Source organism: Diaphorina citri, unplaced genomic scaffold, assembly GCF_000475195.1.
Source record: "Diaphorina citri unplaced genomic scaffold, Diaci psyllid genome assembly version 1.1 scaffold953, whole genome shotgun sequence".
Taxonomy (NCBI): Eukaryota; Metazoa; Arthropoda; class Insecta; order Hemiptera; family Psyllidae; genus Diaphorina; species Diaphorina citri.
Window position 1 is genome coordinate 24364 of NW_007378384.1, and position 11474 is coordinate 35837.

An 11474-nucleotide genomic window follows, 5' to 3' on the forward strand; every position below is an offset into this window, starting at 1 on the left:
TCCGATCTAAAATCAGCTGATTGATCTCTTCCTTGTTCAAAAAACGTAAACAAAAAAATAATAAAATAAAATGAAGTGGTCATGATAAAATGAGATAACAGTTTTTTTTACTAAAGTGCTAATCTTTAAATTAATTACCTAATTAGGTTTTAATTATACATATTTATTTACTCTCTGGAGGTATTGAAGTATTTGGAGACCACTTGGTTTTGAGTTCTTCCCATTTCTTGTTTTAATTTGAGAGAAAAATCCACAGGTAACTTAGCCTACCTTATCAGAGACCTAGGTATCTCTCTATCAAACTTTACCCAGTAGGTAACCTGTTTTTCTCCATATTTTTAGGTAATTTTTGAATTTTCTTGTTTTAAACACATTTTTCTTTTGTTCCTCTTTCTGATTTTATCACCAGTAGCTCAGTTGCTAAGGCATTGGGTTTATAATCTGAGGGACTATGGTTTGAATCCCTGCAGTAACAGAAAACAGAATAATTTTAGAGGAAGACTACTCTATCAATTCTTATTCTTTGTGTTGTACAAATACTCTTATTTAATAAATAATTTAACATATGTCTCCCATCAGAAACGTAGGACACTGATGTAACACTGCCCTCTCTTGCTTTTGCAGGTTCTTGAACATCAGAACACCATGTCCAGCTTCTTTGAAGGTCAATATCGGAGGACTCCTGAACAAAACTTATCTGGCTCCGGATACAATGAGAACCGAGACCAGTTTTTACAACGAGCCCACATTGAACGACAAAAACGAGAGGATAATAGACGGAAATTTCTATGTTCAATAAAAATACAATCGTATGTCAAGAACACCATGTCCAGCTTCTTTGAAGGTCAATATCGGAGGACTCCTGAACAAAACTTATCCGGCTCTGGATACAATGAGAACCGAGATCAGTTTTTACAACGGGCCCACATTGAACGACAAAAACGAGAGGATAATAGACGGAAATTTTTATGTTCAATAAAAATACAATCGTATGTCAGGAGCTACTTGGTGCGGAAGAAAATGAAACAAAAACAAAGGGAAGAGTTTGTGGAAACTATAAATGTGAACCAAAACAGAATGACAGTAGACACTCTGGATCTTTTGACCAGGAAACTTTTGTTTTTCTATCATCCTGAAACTGATGATGCCCATTTGGTAAGAACACTGACTCTCAACCTGGAGGAGCTTGGTTCAATCCTTAGCCAAGACAATAATTTTCTGACCAAAATTTTATGTTTCAAGATAAGCATGAATATAAAAGGTTGGACCTTGAAGTAATATGAAAGCAATTCCATTATTCAGTTTGGTTTAATTATGGAATATCTCCAGACTGATGTCTTATTTTGTTTACATGAAAATTATTTTTATGCTTTGTAGATTAATTTAATGCCAATTTTTATCCTTTGTTCTTTTTCAGATAACCGTGTCCAAAATGTTACTTGACAAACAATTCAAATCTTCCATTGTAGAAATGTGTTTTAGTCCAAACAATATTTGGAGTTTACGTATTTGCAAATTGCTCAAGCTCAATCTTCAACTTATGAGACATAAAAGCTCAGACAAAGAATTTAATAATACAGTGTCATTACGGGTCTTAGAGGTGTTCACTAAGTTTGACGATATCGAAAAGACTTTGCTACCAAAGGGGATGGGTCAAGCACAGTTGATTGTAGCTCAGTTCAAGGTGAGATTTATTTTTTGACACGTCATCTAATTTATTTTGTTTGTATTTATCATACAAAAATTACATCAATTCAAACAAAGGGTAAATAATAATGATGATGTCATATATTTATTTTTTAGACTCTATTAGTGTACTGGTTATATTCAAACTTAACAAAACAAGAAATCATCCAACTCTGAACCAATTTATCAACTTTAAGCAAAGTTGTGGTCCAAGTCTATTTAGTTAGAAAATATATTAGTGGATTAAGTGGGAAACAACATTTTGAAAGGCATTTCATTATGCTTAACAGAGCTAAAATTCCAATGAGTTTTCATAGCGAATAGCTTCCAAGTGATCCCCCAAAAAACACAACCCCGAGTCCCCGACCCAAAGTTGTGACTTTCGTTAGAAATGAATAGTTTACCCTTAAAGGAGATTTAGCTAAAAATCACGACTCTTTTTCTTTGAGTTCCCAAAAGTTAAATAGCTTTTCCCTCTATTTCGTGATTAAGTGGAAACAACATTTTGAAAGGCATTTCATTATGCTTAACAGAGCTAAAATTCCTTTTTTTAATACTATAAATAATCTCTCTCCCCAGTTACTCAAGTACCTGATTCAAAACAAATACTACGAACACCTTCGGGTCCTCATTGATGCCAAAGTACCTCCTCTACTGGAAGCAACAGCCGTACCACCAACACCTCTATCCCAATGCTTGTTTCAACTTATCATTACACCATTTAGTATGATTGAAATGAGCTCTACTCATGATCCTCAGTATATGTAAGTTGGAAAAAGTATGGCACTTGAAATATGTCAATAGGTATTTATTAAAAAAAAGAGGTTTGACAGAGGGAACTATTTTTTTTTTTTTTTTTTTTTTTTTTTACATTTTAGTTGGTATCCACAAATGTCCAAGTTCCTTGGCCGAATTTGTTGCTGATTCCCTATGATTAAAATTTATTTGCAGGTACCCCCCGGCAGTGGTCTAGGTCCAGCCAGTAACCCAGGGGTGGAGAAGATAGACAGCAAGGGGCCGGGTCCTAATGAACCCCCAGGACCGAATAGTGCCGCCGGCCCTGGACCTGGCTCTATGGGAGGCATCTATTATCCTTATCCCTTCGCACCTGGTAAGTGACTGACTCAGTCTTTTTCCTATTTAAGCGGTCATCAATCAGTATCCTCCCACCACAAAGTAAACTCCCCACTACATTCCAATTATCTGGAGAAAAACAATTCTTAAGGACAACGAGGAAAACGGATTGTTACTCTCACCGCACCGCAATAGTGTTTCTATTTCTAGATTAGTTGGGATATCGCATGAAATTATCGATATTTCGAGATCTAATGTGGGATTGAACCCACGCCCTCCTGTTTACCAGGCGAGCGCCTTGACCACTACACCACCGAGGCAGGTACTACACCACCGAGGCAAATAGGGTCTGCGTTTCTTGTCAGTACCTTTCAAGTAGCCCTGGCAGACCACCGGTGAGTATTAGTCCCTCTTGGTTCAAATGTAATTTCTCAGAGCAACGGATCGTCTACTTTTTTGTCTCTTTGATTGTAGATTTTCATTTCTAATTGTAGTTTTCATTTCTAGACAAAAGTCATAAATTTAGATCGGATAAATAGAGCAAGGATGGGCATTTGGAATCAAATATTGAACGGATAGTCGAAAAACTCCTACGCAAAAATATTGTGAAAAATCGAAATCTGAAGTCAAAACGGCAGATTTTGATTTTTCAAAACATTTCTCGTAGGAATCAATCATTCATTCGAGGATAGTCGAAAAACTCCTACGCAAAAATATTGTGAGAAATCGAAATCTGAAGTCAAAACGGCAGATTTTGATTTTTCACAACATTTTTCGTAGGAATCAATCATTCATTCGAGCTGGATAAACAAGATATACATAGGTATTCGGGATGAATAAGATACAACATCGTTGAAAAATATTGGGATGCATGTAAATTTTTACGAGTGGATGCCCTTCGTACTCAACCTTTGCTATTTCTTTAGCAAAGGAAATTCAGGCTGGTATACTCACTGTTTATAATTCCCCAGCCAGACGTGTTTTATACTTTACTACTGTATTTTTTTTATACATATAGAGTTTTTTTTTTGTGAGGATTGATAGAGGGACTTTAACTCATTTTTTTTATGTCCTTCGTCCCGGAGAGCGAAGAGAGAAGAAAGACAGGAAAGAGGAAAGCCAGCCGATCCAGGAACGAATGTTTCCCCATCAGGGAAAAATCCGCCCTGGGCGGGAATCGAACCCGCGGCACCGGGTCGCCGCGACGTAAGAACAGGTACGAGCCATGCTCTAACGACCGAGCTATCGGTGCTGGCTGATGTATCCCTTTTGATTTCAGACAACTGGTGATCTACCGCCACCCACATCTGCAAGAAGCAAATCGGCCAAGCATTCCCCAAACCCGAACACCAGCACTGACAGTAGCTGGCTATCCAATCCTAACATACTCTATGCTCTCCTCACTTTGGACTCTGGGCACTCCTATCTGACCAAGCAGTGTTTGGACCTGAGTGATGTAGCATCGTATCTGTATGTATTGGGACAAGTATCGGGGCAGCTGGTTAGAATGTCTCGGTTGAGTGAGGATGAAGGTAAGAAGAGCTCTGCGGTCTTGAGAAAAAAAAATAATAATAATAATAATAAATTTGTTTATCTACCTAGTCAAGTGAAGACATATTTTCTTCTTATTTTAGTGTCCAAGTCCCAGTTTTCCTTAGAAGAGATGAGTTGTAAAAATGAGGGAATAAATTTCTTTTTTGCTCTATTAAAAAAGATTCCATATCTCTATTGTTCAGGAATATGGTAGCGATGTGGTGTCACCTATTCAAAGCCCTGGTATCACTACTTCGTCAGCTACATAATAATCTTGCTTATCTCTATTGTTCAGGAATATGGTAGCGATGTGGTGTCACCTATTCAAAGCCCTGGTATCACTCCTTCGTCAGCTACATAATAATCCTGCTTATCTCTATTGTTCAGGAATATGGTAGCGATGTGGTGTCACCTCTTCAAAGCCCTGGTGTCACTCCTTCGTCAGCTACATAATAATCCAGAAATAAAACTCGATAGTAAATAGAAATTGCGTGTTCCCTTCCGATGAGAATAGGAAACCTTGATAGTAAATAAAAAAAAACTATAGGTAAGAAATAACTTTTTTTCTCGGGGCTCAGGAATTTCACCTCTATCAGGAATTTCACCTCTATGTATAATACAAAAATGATAATAAATTAAATAAATATTTCCCCTTTTCCCGTGTTCAGATGGACTCAGAGTTTTAAATCAGCCTCTCAATTAGATGTAAGGTGATAGCTTTGCGCTCACATTTGGTTTTGGCTGTTAAATAGGTATAAATGATAATGTGTTATAATTCCAAAAAAAATGGCCTAATGGACAATTCTTGACATTAGCTAAGAACAACAATAACTTAATTATTTCCAGGGGAGGATGATGAGGGAAGAAGTGAAGATCAATTTGATATGGACGAGACAGGGGGACATCTATCCCGTCTTGAAGAACATGTGGGTACCGATTTTTATTATTATTTTAAATAATAGGTACAAAGTAAAGGTTTGAAAGAAGCAACTGTAACTGCTAAGCGCTAAGGTGTAATCGTCCCGAAATCGAAGAGAGAAGAAGGCCAGAATAGGAAAAAACATCTCTATTGTTCAGGAATATGGTAGCGATGTGGTGTCACCTATTCAAAGCCCTGGTATCACTCCTTCGTCAGCTACATAGTCGCGACTCGCGGCGTCGGTTCACCCCCTCCCCACACCACTGGTCCTGCCCCCAACTCTCGGGTCTGTCTGCATAACAATAATATCTGAATTGTGTTCCCAGGTGCTGCAGTACAAGCGGTCATCAATCAGTATCCTCCCACCACAAAGTAAACTTCCCACTACATTCCAATTATCTGGAGAAAAACAATTCTTAATGGCAACGAGGAAAACGGATTGTTACTCTCACCGCACCGCAGTAGTGTTTCTATTTCTAGATTAGTTGGGATATCGCATGAAATTATCGATATTTCGAGATCTAATGACACTATCGATATTTCGATTGAAACTATCGATATTTTGGTCGAATGGAACAATCGATATTTTTGTATCGAATGACTACGTTCCAAGGTCCAAGCTAACTAGGCTGGCCTTACAATAAGTAATGCATGAAATAGACAGTGTTCTTTACAAAATTGTAAAAAAGAAGAAGAAGAAGAAGAAGAAGAAAAAGATTCTACCTATGAGAATGACTCCTTACATAGATTGATTTTAAATATTTATTTTCTCTTCTAGTGTGTTTGTGATGGAAGAGCTGATTCGGCACTTCATTCTGGAGCCCATGTCAGAGCCCATCAAGCTGTACATACTTCCGGCACTGAGCAGTCTCCCATCCTTCCCTTATAAACACTTTGTCCAAACTATACAGAGGCATGATGTAGAGTTCTATTCTAGCGTGGATGACACAGCCATGAGTGTAGATGATAATGATGATACAGGTAACTATTTCAATAATACTTAAACTCTTGGGTTCGATTCCCGAATCTGATCGGCCTTCGGCCGCTGGTATTGAGGCCTGGGTTACTCGATACTAGCAAGCCAGTATCCCCCACCTTATGGAGGTAAGAACAGGTTTCTGTCGTTTCTCGAATTTTTCTTTTAAACTCACTCTAACAACCTCGTCACTGCTCGCTACTCGATTAAAATAGCTACTCAATTGTCCTCACGAGGCTCAGTGCACTCCGAACTCAGAGCACAGAGCCGAATAAACTTCAACCCCGCCGAGAATCGAACCCGGAACCTCCGGATTGCAAGCCTCGTGTGATACACACGGCCACGGAGGCAGCTCTTTCACTTATCAGTGGTGAAGTTTAATGGTTCTTTATCTGGCTGTGTCCTATCCTGTCTACTTTCTCTCTTCCATTTCGGGACGACAATACAGTTCCCTCTATCAAACTTCCTCGTTTTCTTTGCCTTTTCCCATGTACAGACCGGGGTCGGCGTTTTTCGTCAGCCTCTCAATCAGCTCTAACTAGGGTGATTGCTTTGGGCTGACATTTGGTTATGGCTGCAAAATTTTCCGAGTGGATGTCCTTCACACTCAACGTTTGCTATTTCTTTAGCAAGGGGAATGTCGGGCCGGTATACTCCCCAGCCAGACAGTCTGCATAACACTAATAAGATCAGCTCTAACTAGGGTGATTGCTTTGGGCTGACATTTGGTTATGGCTGCAAAATTTTCCGAGTGGATGTCCTTCGCACTCAACGTTTGCTATTTCTTTAGCAAGGGAAATGTCAGGCCGGTATACTCCCCAGCCAGACAGTCTGCATAACACATCAGCTCTAACTAGGGTGATTGCTTTGGGCTGACATTTGGTTATGGCTGCAAAATTTTCCGAGTGGATGTCCTTCGCACTCAACGTTCGCTATTTCTTTAGCAAGGGAAATGTCAGGCCGGTATACTCCCCAGCCAGACAGTCTGCATAACACGCCCTATTCCTACTTATATATCTATTTGTACATAGCTTTATACCTACTTTCCATTACAATTCACTCATACAATATGCTAGCTTGGTGGTGTATTTATTTCTATACTATAGGGTCCCTGGTCAGACTAGTGAACCCGCGACCTAGCTCTTACGAGGCAGGTGCACTGCCCTTCAACCCAACAAGGCTGGCCCATAGAAATAGACCACAGAAGTGACCTTTTTTCAGTCATAGAGGAACTGCAACTGCTGAGGTCTTACTGTCCCGAAATCGAAGGAAGACAGGATAGAAAGCCAGTCGTCCCGAGAACGAACATCCGTGCAGGATAAAGTCCGCCCCGGGCGGGAATCGAATCCACGGCCTAGCGCTTACAAGGCAGACGTGCTACCAACTAAGCTAACTAGTCTGGCGAAGTGACTTTTATGAAACGAACATGGGCTCAAACATGAAAGCAAAATGTCAGAGGTCTCAATTTCAGAAGATACTCTACGCGTAGGTACTTACCACATTCAGGTGCTTGGTCAGCACAAGAACACCAGAGCAACCTGTTGAAATAGCTTCAATCGAAATATGAGTGCAATTTTTTGACAGCCCTGGGAATCGAACCCCGAAGCCTTTTTCAGGGCGTCACCACTTGGTTCATCAGAAAAACAAAATGTAAATCTGAGGTAAATTTTCGCCGTGAAACTATTTGTCTATGCAATGTGCTAAACTAAATTTATGATAATGTTTTCGCGCGAAATTTTGAATTTGAAATAGATACCTATTAAAAAAAATCATCAGTGATCACTGATCAGTGAATCAGTGACCAGTGACATCAGTGTGACTGGTGACTGTGAGACTGTTCAGACTGTGAACCTGTTTGGGTGTTTTTCTACAGGTATTCTGTGTTTTACTTTTCATTGTCCTCTAAAAAGTGAAACAGTCCGTCCAACTGGGAAACAGATGTCATGCCTGACAGGAAGAAGAAATACAACCTTTGTTTGGACATCGGTACAACTAACATCCGATGTGCTATATGTGATCCAGAGGACAAGAACAAAATAGTCACCATTGTTTATGAAAGGGTGGGTTGTAAATGATTCACACTAGGGTTGTGGCTTAACCATTGTACATTTCAAGAAAAGGTAACTATACGATAGAGGAAATTGTAACAACAGAGGCCTTAGCTAGGTACCTATCATCCTACAATCTAAGAGAAAAGAAGGTCAGGATAGGGAAAAGCCAGCCAGAAATCTTATCTGTTTAGAATGAAGTTTTACCCTTGGTAGGAATCAAACTTGTGACATAATGCTTTTGTATTTAACCTAACCCTATAATAACACTAATCACTGCTCTAATTGTGAAAACTCCTTCTTGCGTTTAACCTAACCCTATAATAACACTGGTCACTGCTTGTTTGTGCCAGTTCCTTTGGTAGCAATATTCCACGGATGTGACTTCTGCACAAGTACCCAAGAAAATGGTACATTTTGATAGAGGAAATTGTAACAACAGAGGCCTTAGCTAGGTACCCATCATCCTACAATCTAAGAGAAAAGAAAGGTCAGGATAGGGAAAAGCCAGCCAGAACTCTTATCTGTTTAGAATGAAGTTTTGCCCTTGGTAGGAATCAAACTTGTGACATAATGCTTACAGGGCTAGGCTGGTAGTACTTTTATCCCTGCAAATTTCAACGGCTCAGAACTAAACTCCATCTGACATTTGTATCCTGCTACCCTGTTTATTTTCAGTTGGACACTCTATACCTTGACAACGGTTGTGTTGAAATCAATCCTCAACACCTGTGGACACAAATCGTATCCCTCATTAAAAAATGTTTAGCATCATCATCAATCCCCATAGAACAGATTTCCGCCCTTGGTATTTCCGCACAAAGGAACACGTTTGTTACATGGGATAGAACAAGTGGTGAAGAGTTTCACAATCTGATCGTGTGGAAAGATTTACGAGCCAATGATCTGGTGGAGACTTATAACAAATCCTGGATGCTATGGGTAAAATTAAAATATATTTTTTTTTTTTTTCATAAAGTGCCTTATGGGAGGGAAAAATTGAGATTTTTCAAGTTTGATGGAGGGAACTATAACTGCCAAGGTCTTCTTATCCTAAAAGTCCCAAAAGAGAAGAGAGAAGGAAGAAAGGATAGGAGAAAGCCCAGCCCTTCCAAGAACAAACCTTGGCTGCTTATGATAAAATCTGGCTTTTGTGGGATTAAACCTTGCAACCTAGCACTTACTAGGCAGTTACACTATCCTTCAAGCTAACTAGGCTGGCAAAAAATTGAAGAGAGGAGAAGGACTGGAGAAGAGGAAGTACGTCCCAAAAGAGAAGAGAGAAGGAAGAAAGGATAGGAGAAAGCCCAGCCCTTCCAAGAACAAACCTTGGCTGCTTATGATAAAATCTGCCTTTTGTGGGATTAAACCTTGCAACCTAGCACTTACAAGGCAGTCACACTACCCTTCAGGCTAACTAGGCTGGCAAAAAATTGAAGAGAGGAGAAGGACTGGAGAAGAGGAAGTAGTTCCAAGAACAATCCCTATTTGTTTAAGATAAAGTTTGCCCTGGGTGGGAATAGAACCTGTGACCTAGCACTTACAAGGCCCTCTAACTGTTACCTAACTACTTACCTCTCTAGGCTTAATGTTCTTTAAATACAGGTCTTAAATATTTTTCCCTAAAATGTAATTCTATTACTTATGAAATATATAAGACCTTGTTTAGACTGCGAGAGTAAAGGGACTTTTCAGTCCTATGCTGGTAGTATAAACAAGGTATATTCTATTCTATTCTATTCTAAGACCTTGTTTAGACTGTGAGAGTAAAGGGACTTTTCAGTCCTATGCTGGTAGTATAAACAAGGTATATTCTATTCTATTCTATTCTAATGTAATTTTCTTTCTTTTTTCCAGGGCTTAAATGTTGGCTCCAAACTTTTATACTATGTGACAGCCCAGACAAGATTTTTAGCTGGTAGTGTGCTGAAGTTTATGAATGGATTGTTGTTCTAATGAGAAGCTAGGAGATGTGACAGAGAGGAAGGAACATGTTAAGAAGGAAGTTGTGGAAAACGAAATAAATGACGAAGAAAACGGAAGCGGTGAACAAGAGATGGATGAACAAGAGATGGAAATTGCAACTCCGACAGAGGATGAAAAACTTAGTGAGAACGGAGGAGAAATAACAAGTGAAGCGAGTGTGAACGCAACAGTGCTAGAAGTAGACGATGCCAAAGTCACTCCATCTGATAAAGACAAGTTATGAATGGACAAGTAAGTTGTATATCACTCGATTATTTAACCCACATCCTCCTAATTACCAGACAAACATTGTGACCTCTGCACACCTGAGGCAGGTGAAACTATAAAATCCAACAGCAACAAAAGTTATTTTTTGGTGTTCTCTTGTTGACCCAGCACCTAAATGGGAAGTATTGTGTCTCTTATTATTATCAATTAAACAACTGCTACATTAGACTCGTGTGGTCTGTGTCGTATCATGCCCATCCCGTAGTATACCTCTCATCAGATGGGCGATAAGAGACATAATGCTTCCCATTTCCCATTTAGGTGCTGGGTCAACACGAGAACACCAGAAAGTAACCCGTCGAAATATTTGTAATCGAAAAACGAGTGCAACATTTTGTCAATGGTGGAAATCGAATCCGAGACCTTCTGCATGGCAAGCAAGCGCGCTAACCGTGCCCCCATTAATTTGGTGCAATTCTATTTTCAGAGTGGATGGAGGTACGTCGCGTAACAACTTCCTATGTCAACTGATAGCAGATCTAACCCACCTCCGTGTACTTAGACCTAGCCAGGCCGAGAGTTCCATACTGGGCATCGCCAATATGATAAGCAACGGGGAGCGTGGCCAGAATCATGGATGGAGCCAGGGGAAAGAATTGAGGTCTAACTTGACCAAGAGGAGAGGAAGAGAAGAGAAGGGTGATGGTGATGGGAAAGGTAACTTTAACGTACAAAGTTGTTTCCGTATTTAGTTTTTTTTTACCTTGAATTTTTTTTTTTTTAATATAATTATTCTGCCATACCTATCTTCTGGACGGTTTGTCCGATTGAGATGAAATAGGGAAGACATGTTTTTTTTTTTTTTTTTTTTTTTTTTAATATGGGAACAATTCTGAAGAGTCCCATTACTACAGCAGTAGGCTACTATTATTGTGGTCAAATACTCAAACAATATTGAGGATAAAATTCCACTCCTCCGCTGGGATTGAACCCACGCCCTCCTGTTAACCCCGAGCGACTTGACCACCAAGATAGGTGAAAAAAA

The 11474-nt window shown here is 39.5% G+C and overlaps 2 protein-coding genes and 2 long non-coding RNA genes across 4 annotated transcripts in view; all 4 read left to right on the forward strand.

Moving 5' to 3' along the window:
- The first annotated feature begins 89 nt into the window (after positions 1-89).
- Positions 90-780, forward strand: LOC113469101. Its single transcript, XR_003392630.1, has 2 exons — positions 90-256; positions 625-780. It is a non-coding gene; the product is annotated as an uncharacterized LOC113469101 (long non-coding RNA).
- A 45-nt stretch (positions 781-825) lies between these two features.
- The window catches only part of LOC103513315 (ubiquitin-protein ligase E3C-like), a 38804-nt gene continuing 28155 nt past the window's right edge, over positions 826-11474 (forward strand). The window contains exons 1-8 of the mRNA XM_026826548.1: positions 826-1155; positions 1418-1684; positions 2266-2450; positions 5991-6193; positions 8127-8248; positions 8915-9178; positions 10200-10438; positions 10917-11090. Of these exons, the coding sequence (XP_026682349.1) occupies positions 826-1155; positions 1418-1684; positions 2266-2450; positions 5991-6193; positions 8127-8248; positions 8915-9178; positions 10200-10438; positions 10917-11090 (1784 nt within the window). The remainder of the gene's footprint in view (positions 1156-1417; positions 1685-2265; positions 2451-5990; positions 6194-8126; positions 8249-8914; positions 9179-10199; positions 10439-10916; positions 11091-11474) is intronic.
- On the forward strand, positions 4011-5207 carry LOC113469099. The gene is made up of 2 exons (XR_003392628.1): positions 4011-4292; positions 5140-5207. It is a non-coding gene; the product is annotated as an uncharacterized LOC113469099 (long non-coding RNA).
- Positions 7978-10531, forward strand: LOC113469097 (putative glycerol kinase 5). The gene is made up of 4 exons (XM_026826551.1): positions 7978-8248; positions 8915-9178; positions 10094-10169; positions 10440-10531. Exons 1-4 carry the CDS (start codon positions 8132-8134, stop codon positions 10514-10516), a joined length of 534 nt encoding a protein of 177 aa, XP_026682352.1. The 5' UTR covers positions 7978-8131; the 3' UTR covers positions 10517-10531.

Coding starts and splice junctions, on each gene's coding strand:
- LOC113469097 (XM_026826551.1), top strand. CDS start 8,132: ATGCCTGACAGGAAGAAGAAATACAACCTTTGTTTGGACATCGGTACA. Junction 8,249..8,914: donor TCACCATTGTTTATGAAAGG/GTGGGTTGTAAA, acceptor GTTTATTTTCAG/TTGGACACTCTATACCTTGA. Junction 10,170..10,439: donor AGCTGGTAGTGTGCTGAAGT/TTATGAATGGAT, acceptor GATAAAGACAAG/TTATGAATGGACAAGTAAGT.